The 19,456-nt window shown below is 35.3% G+C and overlaps 1 protein-coding gene across 3 annotated transcripts in view; it reads left to right on the top strand.

Moving 5' to 3' along the window:
* Positions 1–19,456, top strand: part of KCNK2 (potassium two pore domain channel subfamily K member 2) — a 237,621-nt gene that overhangs the window by 116,588 nt on the left and 101,577 nt on the right. For all 3 annotated transcript variants that reach the window (XM_050780573.1, XM_050780581.1, XM_050780563.1), the window contains exon 3: positions 13,825–13,942. In XM_050780573.1, coding sequence (XP_050636530.1) covers positions 13,825–13,942 — 118 coding nt within the window. The remainder of the gene's footprint in view (positions 1–13,824; positions 13,943–19,456) is intronic.

Below are 19,456 nucleotides of genomic sequence, written 5' to 3'. Positions count from 1 at the left end.
CATTGTCATCATTATCACCTAATTGCTTACGTTAAGGCTCAGTCTTGGTGTTGTAGAGTCTATGGGTTTGGACAAACATAGAATGTCATGCATCCATTATTACAATAGCCTAAAGAGTAGTTTCACCACCTTAAAAATACTCTGTGCTCTGCGTTACCCCTTAAATCCTGACAACCACAGTCTTGTTCCTGTCCCCATAATTTTGCTTTTTCAGAATGTCATACAGTTGGAATTATATAGCATATAGCTTGGTAAGATTGGCTTCCTTCACTTAGTAATATGCACTTACATTTTCTGCATGTCTTTTCATGTAATCTGAGAGCAGAGGTAATTTCGTGTCTTCTTTTCTGATTTGGATGTGTTTTATTTCTTTTTCTTGCCAAGTTGCTCTACCTAGGATTTCCAGTACTATTTGAATATGAATGGTGAGAGTGGGCTTCCTTGTCTTGTTCCTGATCTTAAAGGAAAAGCTTCAGTTTTTCACCATTGAGTATAATGTTAACTTTGGGCTGTTATATGTGACTATTATTTTTTGCATATATTCATTCATTTGATGGTGTATCCTCTGTCACTAGGCTTTCTTTACTCTTTTAAATTATTTTTTCCTTTTGCTCTTTTAACTGGATACTATCAAATGATGTTTGTTGAAGTTCACTGTTTCTTTTTTTTCTTGTGCTTGATCAAGTTGGTTGTTGAACCACTCTAGTAAATTTTCCCACTAAATTACTGTATTCTTCAGCTCCAAAATTTCTGTTGGGTTCTTGTCTATATTTTGTGTCTCTTGTTGACATTCTTATTTTGTTCATACATTATTTTTCTGAGCTTGTTGAACATCTTTATGATGGTTACTTTGAATCTTTATGAAATAATTCATATGCCTCTGTTACTTAAGGATCAGTATGTGGAGATTTAGTTTGTTCTTTAATTGGGCCATGTTTCCCTGTTTCTTTATGTGCCTTGTAACTTTTGTGATGGGACCTATGCATGTGAAATAAAGAGTCACCACTGTAAATCTCTTAGGACTGGATTCATGTGGGGAAATACCTAATCACCAATCAGCCCTAATCAGCCTGCCTAGAGATTCTGTGGGCCTCAAATCTTTTTTGTAGTTGTGCATTCTCTGGACTTGTGCATGTAAGTTACCACGTACAGGGATTTACTCTTTTCTTTTTCAGGGGCTTGTAATCTCTTGCTCTCTCTGGAGCTACCACATGCTGCTCAGCTCGTCTTTGTTCTCAGTGGCTCCCAGACTTCTAGAGCATATTAGGTCCTGTTAATGCTGTTAGTTGGACAAGACAGGCACCAGTCCCTCAAGAAGCCTTTTGGAAAGTCTGCTTGTTGGACATATGTTTCAGTCTTCTCTTTCCGTTCCCCGGGATAAACCCAGTGAGACATGATGTAGAGGTGGAAGACGGTAGTATTGACAATCCTGACCTTGTGCAGGCCTAGGCTAATTTGTTTGTGTCTTAGTTTTGTTTAAAAGTGCTTAAAATTTTTTAAAAATTAAATAGTTAAAAAAAGATTATGGAATAAAGATATAAAGAAAAAATATTTTTATACAGCTGTACAATGTGTTTTTGTTTTAAGCTAAGTGCTAGTACAAGAGTCAAAAAATTAGAAAGTTTATAAAGTGAAAAATTTACAATCAGCTAAGGCCAATTTATTACTGAAGAAAGTTAGTTTTATTTTTAAAATAAATTCAGTGTACCCTAAATGTACAATGATGTCCTAGGCCTTCACATTCACTCACCACTCACTTACTGGCTCACCCAGAACAACTTTCTGTCCCGCAAACTCCAGTCATATAAGTGTACCGTTTTTTACTTTTATACCCTATTTTTACTGTATCTATCATATGTTTCCATATGCTTAGATACACAAACACTTACCATTGTCTTACAGTTGCCTGAAGTATTCAGTACAGAAACATGCTGTACAGGTTTATAGCTTAGGAACAACAGGCTACACCATATAGCCTAGGTGTGCAGTAGGCTATCGCATCTAGGTTAGTGGAAGTACTCTCTATGGTGTTCACAAAATGATGAAATTGCCTAATAACACCTTTCTCATTATCACATTTCTCACTATCACAAACTTATAGAATACATATAGTCACGTGTCACTTAATAGCTGATTATATTCTGTCAGGTCATGATAGTGATTTCATGTCTACTAAAAAATCAGTAAGCAGAGAATATACTACAAATGATTCTTGAGTAGTTAGCATTATACTGGACACATAGGCCGTATACGACATAAACATATAAGGCAAGGCCTGATGACTATTTAGAATGCATCATACCCATGTGGATAAAATAAAATGTTCACCAACATTCACATTTATGAGTTCGTTCTTTAAAAAATTCATTTATAAATTTATTTATTTATTTTTTTGCTTAGAGCTTTCAGTGTTTCCACACAGAAATAATATTGTGAATGATAGCTAAGGCTAGGCAACCAAAGCTGTAATACAGCTGAACTATTAATACAACCCCAAGACCTGAACCTGGCTTGCCAAGTAATTTTATTATTCTTTTGGCATATTTTACTTATTTTGACCAAGTGACCCACTTAGCCTCTTTCTGCCTCAGCTTTTATGAAAGATAAGTATGTATCTGATCCCTCTTAAGTAACACTATATGCATAATGCTCACAAGGTTCTGGTGAAGCCCCTCAGGTCTTGCACTGCTGTTTCAACTAGTTAACTTAAAGAGAAGTAGCTGTCTAGAAGACACCCAACAGATATTATTTATTTTTATTTTTTGAGATAAAGTCTTGTTCTGTTGCCAGGCCGGAGTGCAATGGCACGATCTCAGCTCACTGCAACCTCCTCCTCCCAGGTTCAAGCGATTCTTATGCCTCAGCCTTCTTATTAGCTGGAATTACAGGTGTGCACCACCACGCCCAGATAATTTTTGTATTTTTAGTAAAGATGGGGTTTTCCCATGTTGACCAGGCTGGTCTTGAACTCCTGACCTCAAGTGATCTGCCCAATTTGGCCTCCCAAAATGCTGGGACTACAGGCATGTAATTCCAACAGATGTACAGCCCCAACAGATATACAGCAAGTGATTAAAAATGAAAGTGTGAGTGAGGTTCAAGTGTATTTAGTCATCTCCTAATGCCCATAACCTTTCCCCTCCATGCCTCTTCTGAATCCTCGAGAGACTGCATGTCGCTTTTTTGTGACTTTTTACTCTTCTCTTTCCCTGCTTGGTTTAAAAGTTTTCTGCGTGTTTCACCAACATAAACATATCTTGGACTGTGGGAGTTAGGAGACAGATGAAGTGGAGAGAAGACTTACCAGCCTCATGCTTATGAGGATTTTGAAGCATCTTCCCTTTCATAGGGTGCTGTGCTCTGAAGCATTGTTGAGATTAGTATCCTAGCGTGAACGAAGATGAACAATACAGCATACGTGTGTGACTAATGTAGAAAACACGAGGAAAGGTGCCAAGTTTGTTTTCAGCGCTGATGGTTGTCGTGTGACACACTCATGCCAGCCAAAGAAGTGCCTAAGGGAAGGGTTTAATTGCATTTTTGTGTAATAACTACTGGACAGATGTCAAAGGGTAGCTCCATTATTCCAGTTGGCTCAAAAAGGGCAAGAAATTCTATCAGGTTCTTGTTTCTCAAAATGGATTTCAACCAATTCAGTGTTTGCCATAACTGGTGAGTGTATGGGTGTGTAATTGAGAAAGGCGGGGGAACCTTGGAAAAAGCTAAGAAGCTAAGACAGAATGAGTATGAATCACTATGTTTTGGGAAGTTATATATTATTTTTGCTGTCTTGATTTTGTGACATTGAGCCAAGAAATACAAACATATTAAACAATTTTGCAAGACTTCCTTTTTTCTGCATAATGTTAGCAAGTCATTAATAAACTTCCTCTGCAGTATATTAAGAAGTTTTACCTGGAGCCTAAAAGCACAGAAATTTCTTGTAGGCTTGTTAATGGCAATGAGTCAACTCACTCAAAGTGAGAAATACACATTTTATGGGGCCTGAAACAGGATCTGTCTATCAGGATATTATTGGAATGTCTTAGTATAGTGCCTTTACTCATGACTAATTTGGGTTGTAGGAAGTTTGATTTATTCAAATACAAATTGTGTTAACTGGTTACTTTGTCAGGGGTGTGTGTGTGTGTGTGTGTGTGTGTGTAGTGTGTACAAAGCTTGAGATTTTCAATCCTCACTATGATATTTTAGTTACCATGATTTTCTAGTTTCAATTCTCACTATGATTCTGGAAGAACAGGAAAAAATCCTTTTGTTTTTAAAACTTACATAAAAATATTGCCTTTCTGTGGAAACTTGAATAATTTTCATAACTATTTTCCCTGTGATTACCTTTATATAGGTATAAAACACTTTCTTTTTGTTTCAACTTGTATCCATTATGGAACTATAGGCTTAAGTGCCCTGGGAAATCAAATGAACAGAGATTAGTGACATTCTATTGGAAAAAAACAACAGATTTTCCAAATTTAGGAACCCTATGGATGTGTGTAATTGACAGAGAAAAACATCCTTTTTCACATTTTAGCCTTTTTCTTCTCATCAGTTTAGAAATTCAGGCCTTAGGAAAATAGTGTGTAAATAAATGTGGGTTAGTGTAGCATGCCTTGGGCAACATGGTACAAAAATATTGTCTCAGGTACTGTCTCCCTGATCTCAGTCTCCTGCCTACTCAAATCCTATTTTAAAGACCGCCTCTTTTAAAGGAACTGCCTCAATAAATATCTTACTCTCCTAGAACTGTGTCTTCCTTACTAAACTAAACAACCTTGATCTTTTTCCTCTCTCCTTGCCTTTTGGTTTCTTTCTGACTTCTTCTACCTCCTTTTCTTTTCATGCTTTCCTTTATTATTATTATTATTAATCTTTTTCTTCCACTCATGCTGAGATGGGGTATAAGGTGGCCGGAAAGATAGACAAAGATTAATAGTCCCATAAAATATTATTCCATACAATAATATGGAATCTAGGAAGACTCATGGAAAAATGCACGCCAGGGAAATGCCGCTTTGGTGTGCTTGCTTCACATATGTAGTCTGGCTCCTTTAGAGTTGCATAGGGTCTTCATCATGATTTTTTTTCCCTATACAGCACTGTGCTCATTTCATTGAGACTCAAAGAAGAAAGAATTTCAGTGTTTCCAGTTCAGCCCTTGCCTGATACATAAATCTTCTCTGTAACAAGTCAGCTAATGGTTACTTGCCCTTAGACATTAGACAGGTTTACTCAATAATAGAGGAATAGTTATGTAAACTATGTTAAATGTAGCTACTCGGTGAGATATTGCAGTCCTTAAAAATGATGGCTCTGAAGACTACAAAATGCCTTGGAATATGCTTATGTTATATGAAAAGAGTTTTCAGCAGATTTATTGTTATAACTATTAAAACATGAATATATGCATGTTGCAAAATACTGTTTTAGGAATGGTGACTGATTTTTTACTTTAGTATTATTTTTCCAAATGTCCAATAATATGTATATTACTTTTATGATTAAAAAAATCTCCCTAAATGGATATGATCAGGAAAGACAACCCAAATACCCAGCAGTATGCTTCATGGTTTCTGGCCTTTCAGTGATATCCGCTCTCAAATCTGTTGTTCCCTGCTTTGAATTTTAAGTTTTTGTTTCTACTAATAGAAAGTAAATTTACACTTTCAAAAGAGCAAGAAAAAAGCTGTACACTTCATTAGTCTGTTTAAAAATAGCTTTGACACTCAGTTGCATAATCCCCAAATAGAAGGAAATAGATGAGAAGGTAAGCAAGACATTCACTTTTAGATGTGCTTCCTTAAAGTCTGGTGTGCAAAAACTGCTTTCTGTGGAAAATATCCCTTTTCAGTAATAAGAATTAAATTTTATTTAAAAAAAATCTTCGTGAAATAAATATATTTTGACTCATAATTTTTCCAACAAAAACAATGGATTAAAATCATTATGGCATATTGTTTCTTACAAAATCTTCCTTACAAAATATACTGGGGGGGAACCTTGAAAGTATGCTTATCAGTCGCTAAATATAGTATGATTTAACCCCTATGTTTTGTATAAAATATGCAAAGTACTACTCCATCTTTTTTCTCCAGATGAAATCAGAAATGTATTTTTATAAAAGAAAAAAGATTATTGATGCTAGGTTTTGAAAATCTAATATATGTCAATACTCTATAACATTTCATTTAATTGTGGAATATAACTCTGTGATTTCTGCATTTTATATTTAGGCAGATGCCTGTATTTTTCCTAGAAAAAAATAAAACAAGTACCATGTCCATATTACTACAGAATTTCGGAAAAACTAGTTTCATGTAATGAGTCACAAAATTTGATATCAAATCGTGGATGTATGATTTAACTTCTATAAATTTTAATTATCTTAAATGCTAAATAGTATCTCTGGATTTCTCAGATGTGTGCAAAAATGGAATACAACTTGAATTTCCAATAAGGATTCAACAATCAGTCTATGTTTTCTCAGAATAACATTCTAAGTAATAAAGGGTTTTCCTTTAATAAATATGTATCCTTCGCTGTAGAACTGTAAAGAGAGCCTAATCGATTAATTTGCTAGTAACAATGTCCTTCCTGTTCATGGAAATTAGCGTTAATTCTGCACTAATAAATATCACACTGCAGTGAAATTTAGTAAGTTATTACACACTTTTGATCAAAACACAAGTACTATTCTTTTGCATGCTCATATTTAATTGCCATTTTGCATGCACCAAATGCTCAGATATTGGCAATTTTATATGCTTCAGCCTAGTGTTAGCATTAACTGAGAACTGCTCATGGAATATTCTTGAAGAGCAATATGCTAGTGTAGTGCGGTTTTCAAGAAGTTGTTTGCTCTCTTGTGTGATTATTAAGGGTCCTAGTGGCACTTGACAGGAATATTATTTCACGCAAGGAATCCAGTGACATACTTTAGTTTCCAGAATATCATGAAAGGACAAAGAGGTAAAGAAGATGGGTCTGGTATCCTGCTGCCCCTTAGTGGAACCTAATTTGATATGTGAAATGGCCCAAGAAGCAGCCCAATCATTAAGACTGCCACATGTTACTGATGTTAGAGGAAGAGTGTCTTGTATAAATCATGTCCATAAATAACATAACATTCCAGACATATATGTCCAGTATATTTTAAACTTACTTAGAAAATGGATAATCCAGTGTGGTTCCTCATTGTTTCAGACATGCCAGTCAAGGTTGCCTAGGCTCCACCAGTGCTATCTGTGAAATTCTGAGCCTGTGAGAGTAAGGGCCATGTTGAGATACTCTCTAGTTTTAATAGCAGGACCATTCAAAACAGTTCACATCATCTGGAATAAGGTAATCATAATGTTGACACATAGTCAGAGGTTAAGAATGAGATGCATGAGGATCCTGTAGACTTTGGCAACAATACTCACACATGACTGTGTATTATTGATGGGTGATGATTATTTTTGTGGTGCAACTGTAAGTCGTAATGATACCTACCATTATCTTCCCACAATGTCTTTTGGCAATGAGAGCATCATTTATTATTTTACTTTCCTCATCCCACATTCTTCAAGTTTTCAAAAATAATCTTGCTTACATGGGTTGAAATGGTCAGATTCAGTGTTGTGGATGTGTGATTGGATTCCTTCCCTAAAGACTAGTTTCTTCTCAGGGTGGAAACTGGTTTAGCACCCAAGGAAAGGGTCACAAATAAAGATCTATAATTGCAACTACTAGAAATTTGGCAAGACAATACTTGTTACTGTTTGAGGAGCTGTGTAACTGTATATATGTCCATATAATTATAAGCCGATTTTGTCATTGTACAATTTATTGGAAACTATGTTTTTTTTTAAAAAGCAGAAAAAGTGGAAACAATCTTAAATATCCAATTGAAATAAGTTGGCATCGAACCAGTTATACATACATCATTGGTATAAACTAATTAGGTGTTAATCTCTTGTACCTGCAGTTCAGAATTTTTTTTATCACTTAAAAGTGTTCAAATTATTACTGTGATTCTACTTTCAGGATGATAGGTGTGACAGCATATTTTAATGGAATCCTGATTATGGTGTAACAGAGGAGGAATTTGTTCAAAACATTCTGTGTTGTTTTGATGAACATAAACATCTCTGTGTAGGAAAAATAAGTAGAATCAGAACTTCTGGTGCTATTTGTATTTTAAGATCCACAATATAGCCTACTCTGAAAGCAATACATTCTTCAGGCTTTTCCAAAATTGCTAAATTCCCTATATCTTTTTCTTTAATGAAAACATGGCCATTCTAGTACTTTATAGCACACGAAAAGCTGTTCCTTGGAATTGGACTGACAGAAACATTTTCATGATTGTCAGTCACTTCCTTGAATGCCAAGTCTGTACTAGTCCCATATACTTACAAATAAGTGTGTCTTATCATTGTTTGGTGTTAAAGCTGAATAAAGATCCAAAATGCCAGATGGCATTGAGACATCAGCATTTACAATTCAAGAATCCACAAATTCACAGTAGAACTCTGTGAACTTTGATTCTAAAGCCACCATTGTCATGGAAACCAAGATTTTCCCTAATTATCTTTATCATGTGTATGAGTATAAACCTCCTAGAGCTCTATTTCTTAAGTTTAATGCTACACTCTTAAGTGGAAGCATGTATTCAACTAATTTTCCTTAGTGTACATCCTATGCTTGTCTATAAACTGAGGAGCAAAATTAAATGTGAATCCAATCAAGATTATCTTTTACTGTTTCTATGGCAGGTTTTAAGTTTGGAAGCCCTTTCTTATTAATCAGCACTTCAGGTAATCATATATTAGGATGAAATACGTAGGATTCCATCTTCGCTTATCTTAACCTAAACCATTCAATTTATTCATAAGTTGTCAACATGACTTGATTGTACAGAAAAGTTGCTTTTAATGAAAAAGTGAAATTTTATTATCTATTCAGTGGTTATGTTACTTTAGCCACATAATGTGGCACACCCAGAAACAGTTTTCATGAAGGCATTGGAAAAGTACTCTGATGACCTGAACTGATGTTGAAATTTCAGAGATTCTTAGCTCTACGTCAGTGAGTGGGAAAGGACATCCAATTTCCTGTGGATGTTGACCAAGACACCGCACACAAAAATACAAAATAGACTTACAAGAATATTCTAGAGAAAGACCTCATGGTAGACTCATTCTCATAGTGATTTGACATACCCTTAGCTCTATCTCAAACCTCTGTTTCAATAATTACAGCTCTTGTGATAATTATTTACAACCCACATGTTGCCAGACACTACTGTTTCTGATTATAGGTCTGCATTTGCTTCTTTTGAATTTTAATAATTTGTGGACTTTATCCAAGTGTCTGGGTGATGTTGTAATTCATTATTGATGAGAAAAAGAATAAGCTAAAATCATAGTGCTGGTTATGAAGACTATATTAAATCAATTGCTATATCAATAAAATAATTTTAATTAATGGGGGCGGAGTCTGAAGGCTTACCTTATCTTTTCTCATCTACAACACCATGTATGTTTCTTTTCTGTTGCTTCCCCATCACTTAGTACCATTTACAACTGCTAAATATTTTTGAATAAATGAATGTGTTGAAGAAATGTACGTAAAATCTAAAAATATACTTTTGATTCAATTATAATCTGTCCAAATTCCCCTTCCCTGATTTTTACTGGAAATGTTTAGTTCTTCCTGAGAGTTACAAGCCTAGATGCCCTTGTTCCTGTGCCTAATTGTTTTTGTGCACGTGAATCTGTGGCATTTCCATGTATATTAACTGTGAAGCCATTTCCTCCAGAGTAACTAGATAACAGCATGATTATCACAAGCAACTCTTTCAGATTTATGAAGCCTTGATACATATTTTTAAGCTACATAGCCTATGAATTCACTAGATTAGAGTATATGAACCAATAACTTTATTTATGCTAAAATTGAACCATTTTATATTTCTTCTCTTATTACCTCTGTTCCATCTCCTATATGTTTATTGCTATCTTAAAATATTTTCCAAATTCTTTTTTAGTTTTTAAAAGTTTTATGTCTTTTTTATTTGCTTGTTGTCATATTTTATTTAATTAAATGCCATTTTCTTGCCAATGGCCAATATATTTAATGATTAAACGCTTAAACCGTTGATGATTTTATGTGACAAAAATAAAGAATCTGTTGTCATTATTCTTATTTAACTTAGATCTGGAAAGACTGTTCAGTCCAATAAGAGATGAAAATCAATAATACATAGCTATTGAAAGATGTGGAGACAAAATACCATTATTTCTAAGTGATAAGTTTGCTTACTTTGGTTTTCCAGGTAAAAACCGAAATCAAACAAACAAATAAAAATAACAAGTTCAGTATAGAACAGTTGTTTTCAAAATGTGGTCCTCAAGACCCCCTCAGAGGTTTGTTAAGATCTGAGTTATTTTATTTATTTATTTTTTGAGACAGGGTTTTGCTCTGTCACCCAGGCTAGAGAGCCGTGGCATGATCACAACTCACTGTCCCCTTGACCTCCCAGGCTCAAACGATTCTCTCACCTCAGCCTCCCTAGTACCTGGGATTATGCCACCAGGCCCAGCTAATTTTTGTATTTCTTGTAGAGATGGGATTTCACTGTATTGCCCAGGCTAGTCTCCAACTCCTGAGCTCAAGTAATTCACCTGCCTCATTCTCCCAAAGTGCTGGGATTAAAGGCAGGAACCACCACACTTGGCCAAAGATATTTTCTCTATAGTACTAATATGTTTTTGTCTTTTCAATATAAAAAATACATCATAATGTGTCTCACTTTCTGAGTTTACAATGAAGTCTGCCAGCGACTATGTGATGTGCTATTCCAACAGATTGAAAGCAGAAACATATTAAAATACATCTGTTTTCTATTAAGCCAGATATTAAAAGAGATTTATAAAATTGTAAAACTGCATCTCTTCTCACTATGTATTTTGTTTTAGAAGACATAATTATTTATTGTAGAAATAGATCACTTAGGTTGACTTTCTTGATATTTTTACATGAACATTTTAAAAACCAGAAATTCAAACCAATACAGGAAATATGAATAGTTATAACTGACACAAACAGAAGATCTTTGACATCTTCATTAATTTTTGAGACTGTAAACTATTTTAAGATAAAAACTTTGAGAATTGCTGGTGCAGAGGATTGCTAATATGTATTTATGTATATATACAACAGCAATAACCAATTATAATTCAAAGTTGAAAAAGTGAAATATTTGGGAATAACCTTATGGATCTATGTGGAATATATAATCAGTATAGTATAGGGGACTCAATAAATAGGGATTCATACCATCTTCCTTGGTATGAAGTTTGAGTATTATAATAGTGTTTACTTTTTAATTTATAGATTTCATCTATTTTCAAACATTTAATGTATGTGAAGCATTTAGCATATTTCCATTAAAATTTCAGTGGAAATATGTTAAATAACAAATTTCAATGGAAATATGTCAAATCTATGAAAATAAAAATTTTTATAAGATTTAAATTCTAAAGTTTATATAGGAATAACAGAGCAATAACTACAAAAACGTTTAAAAGAAAGATAATGAAGGGAGACCTACCTTATCTGATATTATAGTTACAACACAGAGTCAGATGAATAGAATTAACTAACTCAAACTTCACTGTGTGTTGTGCATATGTGTGTATAGGTATATATTTGTGTGCATTTAATATTAGATAAAGGAGTAATTCATGTTCAGTATTATTCATGATAAGGGTTATATAAGTGGAAATATATTTTATCATTTCATTAAAGATAAATGTCATTAATATTAAAAATATTGCTAAGCATTTGTAAATTGTTGGGGGGGGCAGTTGTAAATTGAAACAACCTTCTAAGATAGCTATTTGCTACTATACATCAAATGCTTTAAAACATTCACAATCTTTTTTTTGTTTTGTTTTTGTTTTTGTTTTTTTTGACGACGGAGTCTTGCTCTGTCGCCTAGGCTGGAGTGCAGCGCCGAGAACTCGGCTCACTGCAAGCTCCACCTCCCGGGTTCACGCCATTCTCCTGCCTCAGCCTCCCGAGTAGCTGGGAGTACAGGCGCCCACCACCAAGCCCGGCTAATTTGTTTTGTATTTTTAGTAGAGATGGGGTTTCACCGTGTTAGCCTGGATGGTCTCGATCTCTTGACCTCGTGATCCACCCGCCTTGGCCTCCCAAAGTGCTGGGATTACAGGCGTGAGCCACCGTGCCCCACCGAAAACATTCATAATCTTTAACGTGGCCAATTTATTCCTAGCAATCTCTCCTAGGGAAATGTTCAGAAATAGGAAAACATTTATACATAAATATGTTCACAACAGCAAATTTTATATTAATTCAAATTTTAGGACAACATATGTATCTATATCTTGAGCAATGATTAAATAAATATGGAAATGACAAAAAAACCTGCATGTGGAATAGTATTAACTAAGAGTAGAAAATACAACTATGTAAAAGAGGATATAAAACTACCAGGGGTAGATAATGTAATACATTAAAAGTGGTTATCTCTGGATTCTGCAATTATGGATAGTTTTTATTATCCTCTTTATGCCTTTTTGTATTTTCTTATTTTTTTTACAAAGATCATATATCACTGCTAAAGTAAATAAAAGCAATGCAATTTAATTAATTTTACACAGAACTATTGACTTTTTAATTCATAGATTAAGACAACAGACATGTTTCATAACAGTTCTGAAATGAGATTTTATATTACATTTCAGCTATGGGTTACCTGTCTTTTTCCATACGCCAGTGACTTCCTTGAGTCGTACCCCATTTTCAGAGTGTACTTATTATCCATTTGCCAGTAAACTATGTAACCTTAAACCAACCACTTTTCTTCTCTTGGCCTTTAATTTCCTTATCAAATGTTGTTTCTTCCAATTCTATAATTTGAAAATTAAGTAGTAAAGATCTCCAAAACTATATTTCCAACCGAAACATCATCCCCTGTAATCTGTCTGTCTTCTACTATACATTTTCACCTAACATATTGTCTTACCTTTTGTGCTTCTCCTCCTCCAACCCCCACCTCCCAACATGTGATGATTGAAGAAGGGATTATAATGTCATCTTTCTGTCTTTCTCTTAGTACTACTCAACATTCTCAGCAACAGATCTTAGTGGTCTCTATGTAATATTACTGACAGATTGTCATCTACAGAGCTTTGGTGATTCTCATTGTCATAGAATTTACTAAACTCTGTAGAAATTCTGAGTCTAGATCTACATGGACTGCCTCAAGCCTGAAAGTGAAGTCCTGTTGCCTTTCCTTTTCATCCTTAGCTCTTTTTGATATAGGCTTGGTACAGTTATAGCCAACCCAGACTTGGATCATATATTTAACATTTGAAATGAGCAGCACTTGGGAAATACTTTCTTTCTGATGAAGCTATTATGTATTATTGTAACTATAGTTTACAACCTGCTATTTTTACGCTGTGGTGCTTACTAGAGAACATTGTTATATTTAGTTGTTAATTCAAATAAGTAATTAAATATGTTAATGGATGACAATATGAATGCATGTTGGTACAATATTATAACCTTCATGCCAATCAATTCACTTGATATCACATGTCAGTTTCTTATAACTTAAGTGGTATTAAATTCTTCAGTATAAAGTTTTAAGCTATAGTATACATTTTAAATGGAAAAACAAAATCTTAGAGTTGATTCTCTTTGTCAAATAAGTCATTTCTGGGGTGGAAAATATGCTGTTTGATGCCTCTGTGTGATTCATGTGTACTGATAAATTTCTTTTTAAACTTGCAGCAAATAGTGGCAGCAATAAATGCAGGGATTATACCTTTAGGAAACACCTCCAATCAAATCAGTCACTGGGATTTGGGAAGTTCCTTCTTCTTTGCTGGCACTGTTATTACAACCATAGGTAGGAGACAACTTATTTTTGTTTTTGGTTTTGGTACAGTTTGTGAGATAAAATCCATTTGTTTGAATTTTTTGCAGAGTTGGTCAAAAATCATTTTACTTAAGATAGAAAAACTAGATTATAGTAAATTGATTGTGCAAAGGGGGTTTAAAGGTTTAAACAAAGGAATAATGGAAATGAATTCATTGTTATTTTAGAATACTGAGTTGACTTTAAAATACATGTGAAACAGGAGCAGTGCAGTTCAGTCATTTGACTAATGGTAGTAATGTCAAGAAACAGCTTAAAATGATTATTTCTTTAGACAATTAGTTTTTAATTTTCCTGAATTTTTGATACTTTTTGTGTAGCAGAAAATGATTTGAATACAATTTTAACATTCTTTTCATGGAAGTTCTTACATGATATCATCTTTTCAAATTTGTAAATTTTAACTCTACATTTTAACAGATTGTGCCTGTTAATATGGTCATTTGTGATGATTACTTCAGGACTTGTTTTTTATACATTATATTTTGCTAGTAGCATAAATATATAAAAATTTAACACTGAAATGTGAGGATTATGAAAAGTATGAAAATTTAGGCCCCTGATGATTTTTTTAAATCGCGTTGTTTGTTATAATGTTGAAAGGGTTGCATAATGAACGTGGTCTCTTTTTTCAACTTACCCACACGTATGCTTGGTATCTTCTAAAGCAGCAGAATGGGTACATGTAGATGTCCTCTCTGCTAGTTTGTCATTCAGTGCCCAAAAGCTATTCAGGAAACCTAAACACAGATCTCATAGTGAAAGCCATGTTTGTCATTCTGTGAGAATGAGAAAAGCTGCTTGCTAATGGAAAGAGATGCGTTTAAAGTGTATTTTTTAAGAAAGAGAAGGAAATGGACTCATCATAGTTATGAAGGAATTTCAGGTGTGAGAAAATATGTTTTAAAAAAGGAGTTCTTTCTTTCCACATACCTTTGGAATAAGTTGAAATCCTGAAAGTTTCAATCTTATTTTTGTGATATCATTCATAAATTATGACATGTATAACATTTTCATGTCAGCAGATTATATCAAAGTACTAAATAGGAGAACATGGAAAATTTATGGATGAACTCTCACTTAAAAGTTTTTCTACAGGTATTTGTACTGTTCTATCGTTATATGAATCCACTGTAGTGCCTCTTTGCACTGGATCTCATGCCAGCAAAATACATACTTTAGCATGCTGATTTTTTGCCTTTTTTGAGAGGTCAAGAAACTATGTTTACTCTTACATTTCCATCAGCTAGGTCAAAAGTTGTGTGGCTGTGAAAATCTGGAAGAATGGCAACCTTGATTTCTAACCATAATAACAGGTTAAGTTTGGGGCTTAGACATCTTGGCCATTTCTACTATGGAAATAACTATTTATTGTGTAAACTACTTAGAGTCTAGAAGAAAAAAAGCTCACAGACTGAGTGAGAATGGTTTGTTTCTGCCAATGAAAATTCAAAAGTCTAAGTTATAACTCATCATGACCACCACTAAATTATTTTGCAGGAGACTCAGTCATTATACAGACTTACTGTTGCCCTGTATGTTTATAAACAGTCTCATTTTTTGAATCCCCAAATACAGTAAGTTTTGCAGACATACACTTCAACACATGAAAAAATATAAACCATTATTACCAGCCTTACTCCAAATTATAGCCATTAAGCACAGTAGCTGATCATTTAGGCTCTTTAGGTAGCTGCCTGACAGCCCAGATATTCTACTCTTCTATCTCAGGCTTTAGTCTTCAGTGGATTAAATCATTCCGGGTGACCCATATGAGGACTTTTTACTGCATGGTCTTTTACTCTTGTGGTCAACACCATGTCCTCTAATCTTGGACTAGGTTATGGTGGTCTAGGGCAAGAGAAAAAATTTGTCCTCTTTTCTAAGTGTGCACTTGACATCAAAGTCATTATTCCATAAAATTCAAAGTATAATTAATAAAATTGCTAATGATAATAATTGTGTGAGCTTTGAAGTGATTTTTAGCAATCATAGAAATTATGACTTTTAGTAATAGCTGCATTACATAAGACATTTTAAAATGACATTAGAAGTTGGGAGAGTTTTGAAAAATAAATTGCAGTGGCTTTTAGAGGGTTCCTGGTACAGGCAGTGTTTCACGGAGCTGAGTTGGCCACAGTTGTCCAAGGATTTTCTGTTCAATTTCATCAATTTTTCTAAGAAGCAAACATAATCCTCACTATTCCTTGGAAATATGCCCAAGGGGTGTAATACAAAATAAAATATTAAAATTTAAGACCAAATTTTAGAATATCTGTTCATATATCTAAACACCCTTTCCAAAGTTATACCCTTCCAAATTCTTCACAAATCCTCTTCCATAGTTGCACAGACTGAAATCCATTCTTGACCATTCCTTTTCTCTCATATGCCACTTCCATTCCATATACCAGTCCTGTTGGCTTTGCCTTTATATTAGATTCATGCTTTAACCACTGCTCAGCATTCAAGTTGCCACCATTTTTGTCCAAAGTAGCATCATCGCATGCCAGCAGCGTTGCAGCAACCTTCTGCTCAGAAATCTTCTGTGGTTTCCAACTCAGTCAGAGCAAAAGCCATAGTCCCTTGCTGATTTTTCCTAGTAAAATGCAAGCTCTATGAAGTTAGGGATTTTTAATCATTTGGGTCTTGCCTGCATCTCCAAATGCCTGATACATATTGGGTGCATAATAATTATTTTTGAAACTAAAAACAAATAGGCATTCTATATGGTCTGAACTATGACTTATTGGAAATTACATAACACCATATTGATACCTGTGAGGCTAAGTTATTAGCCCTTTCAACATATTTCGTTGCCAGTCTGTTTGTCTATATGTTAATTCAACAAATAATAAAACACTATCGCTCTATTGCTATAAAGATAAAAAATAAATTCCGCGGTTTTAAGTTGTACATAGATCAGTCAGGGAGAAATGTGGATAAATACACATTTACAATACAGTGTGCCCGGAGTTGTGAGTTAAGAGCATTTAATGGGAATGTATTGATGCAACACTTTACACAGATATTGGGTGGGTAGGTGAGTGAGAAAGAGGCGAGGGATGGTTCCTTTTCCTTAGTAGGCATTGTCTCAGTTGACTGGATAGAATTAGGAATTTGCCAGGTGAAGAAAGTTGGAAAGGGAGCCTTGCAGGCATAGGGAGCTCATGTGGAAAAGACCAGGGGTAAGAGACAGTGTGCTCTGTTTGGCTAGTGCCAGTTATCTAGAATGGCTGCTTGGAGTTGACGGGAGTCATCGTCAGAATCATTTTAATCTGTAAGTCAAGGTAAGAAGCTCCTGCTGATCTGTGCTACTTCTCCTGCTGCCAGGATTACAAAGGAAGTAAGGACATAGTCCCTGCTTGCAGTCTCATTTGGGAGACAACATTTACACATATGAAATGACTGAAGAATAACAAAAATAAGTCTTGGATAATCAAATGTAACATAGAACAGGAGTTTCAGTGCTATAAGAATTGAGAAAAAGCGAAGAACACATGGGCTGGAACTGAGAGTCTTAAGTGGAGAAGTTGGATTTGAACTGTGCCTTGAAGAAAATGTTTCTTTTTTTTTTTGAGTCTTGCTGTGTCTCCCAGACTGGAGTGCAGTGGCGCGATCTGGGCTCACTGCAAGCTCCGCCTCCCCAGTTCACTCTCCATTCTCCTGCCTCAGCCTCCTGAGTAACTGGGACTACAGGCGCCCGCCACCTCGCCTGGCTAGTTTTTTGTGTTTTTAGTAGAGACAGGGTTTCACCATGTTAGCCAGGATGGTCTCGATCTCCTGATCTCGTGATCCACCCGCCTTGGTCTCCCAAAGTGCTGGGATTACAGGCGTGAGCCACGGCGCCTGGCCGAAGATGTTTTGATTTAGACTGAGGAAGGGGAAAAAGCCTCCCAGTCTGTGGCATGACTAAGCAAAAATCCAAGAAGGGGAATGAGCTGGATTTATTTTGGGGATAGAAAGGTAAGTGTTGGAGTAGACTTGTTTAAAGAAATTGTTTAAAGAAGACTTGTTTAAAGAAGTAGTGAGAAATAATATTGACTGCTTTAGATGGAAAAAATGCATTGAAAATAATCCCATGTTTGAGGATCTACTGCAATAAGATAGAACCTGGATTTTTAATAAAAGTGAAGTCAAAGTTTAGAAGTGACAAGAAGCATTTGTCAGGAAGAGGATTAGCGAATACTGACAGTTTGTCTGAGAGAGCAGTTAGGAGGCATTGCAGTGATCCAGGGAAGGAGGGATGTATTGACTGGGATGATTGGAGTTGGTGTGGAAGGACAGGAGTAAGCATAAAATGTTGGAATAATTGGATACAAGAATCAACAGGCCTTGGTGACTAATAGAATGAAGAGACAGGAGTCAAAATATTGAAAGTGAAATGAATATTTAGGCATCAGGCTTGTAACTCATAGACAGTGCTAGTTGATATTTTTTTGTTTTTGTGAGAAAGGAGTAAAAATGTGGCCAAGATTTTATATGTTGTATTATTTTAGGAAGCTTCATTTTAGTCGTTCCTTTCTCCACCTCGCCCCCATTTTTTGTTTGTTTGTTTCTTCTTGAATTCAGCAAGACTAGAAAAATTGGGATTGAAGAGACCAATGACCAATCAGTACATTAAAAACAAGACCATGAATGATTGCAATCAATGTAGCAAAAGAAACTCATGATAGAGAATAGATGATGGAGCCAGAGCAGGGAGTGGGAGGTGTTCTAAAGAGGCTGATTCAAGAACTCTCTGAGGAGGTGACATTTAAGCTGAACCCTGAATGATGAAAATAAATCAGCTATGTAAAGAAAAGTGGAAAGATTAATGAAGGCAAAGGGCACAACAGTGGCAAAGATTTGGGTGGAACAAATTTTGGCATGTTCAAGGAATACAGTTGAGGCAGTGCCTGGGGGACTGCAGGAAGGAGAGAAGGGGAAAGAAGTGAGGTTAGCGAGATAAGAGGCAGCAAGATCATGTAGGACTCTATAGGTCATGGTAACATTCTAAATTCGGTAGGCAGCCACTGAAAGATTTAAGCCAAAGACAAACAAGCATGATGTGATGCTGGCTGCCATTCAGAAGGTAGAAGCTGAAGTAGAAGACCGGTGAAAAATGTGGCATAATACAAAAATATATTTGGTCTTTGACCCCGGTTCTTGGCCCAGAGCTCCTAGAATCCTTGGGCTTTTCTGAGTGATGGGAATGTCTTCTGTTATTCATAACAAGCCCCTTTCAACCATGCCTGAGTTTATGCTAATGAGGTGACTACTGGTGGGCTGCTAGATAACTTCAAGATGGGGGCTAATAGCCAGAGAAACCAACCATGTGATTAGCAGATTGGAACCTTCAGCCTCACTCCCAGGACTCTGGGGAGGGAAGAATGGCCAGAGGTTGAGTTTAATCACCAATGGCCAATTATTTAATCAGTCAGGCCTACTTAATGAAAACTCCATAAAATCCCCTAAACAATGGAGTTCAGAGAGCTTCTGGGT

This window comes from Macaca thibetana, chromosome 1 (genome assembly GCF_024542745.1).
Source record: "Macaca thibetana thibetana isolate TM-01 chromosome 1, ASM2454274v1, whole genome shotgun sequence".
Lineage (NCBI taxonomy): Eukaryota > Metazoa > Chordata > Mammalia > Primates > Cercopithecidae > Macaca > Macaca thibetana.
This window is presented reverse-complemented; position numbering and strand designations above follow the sequence as displayed.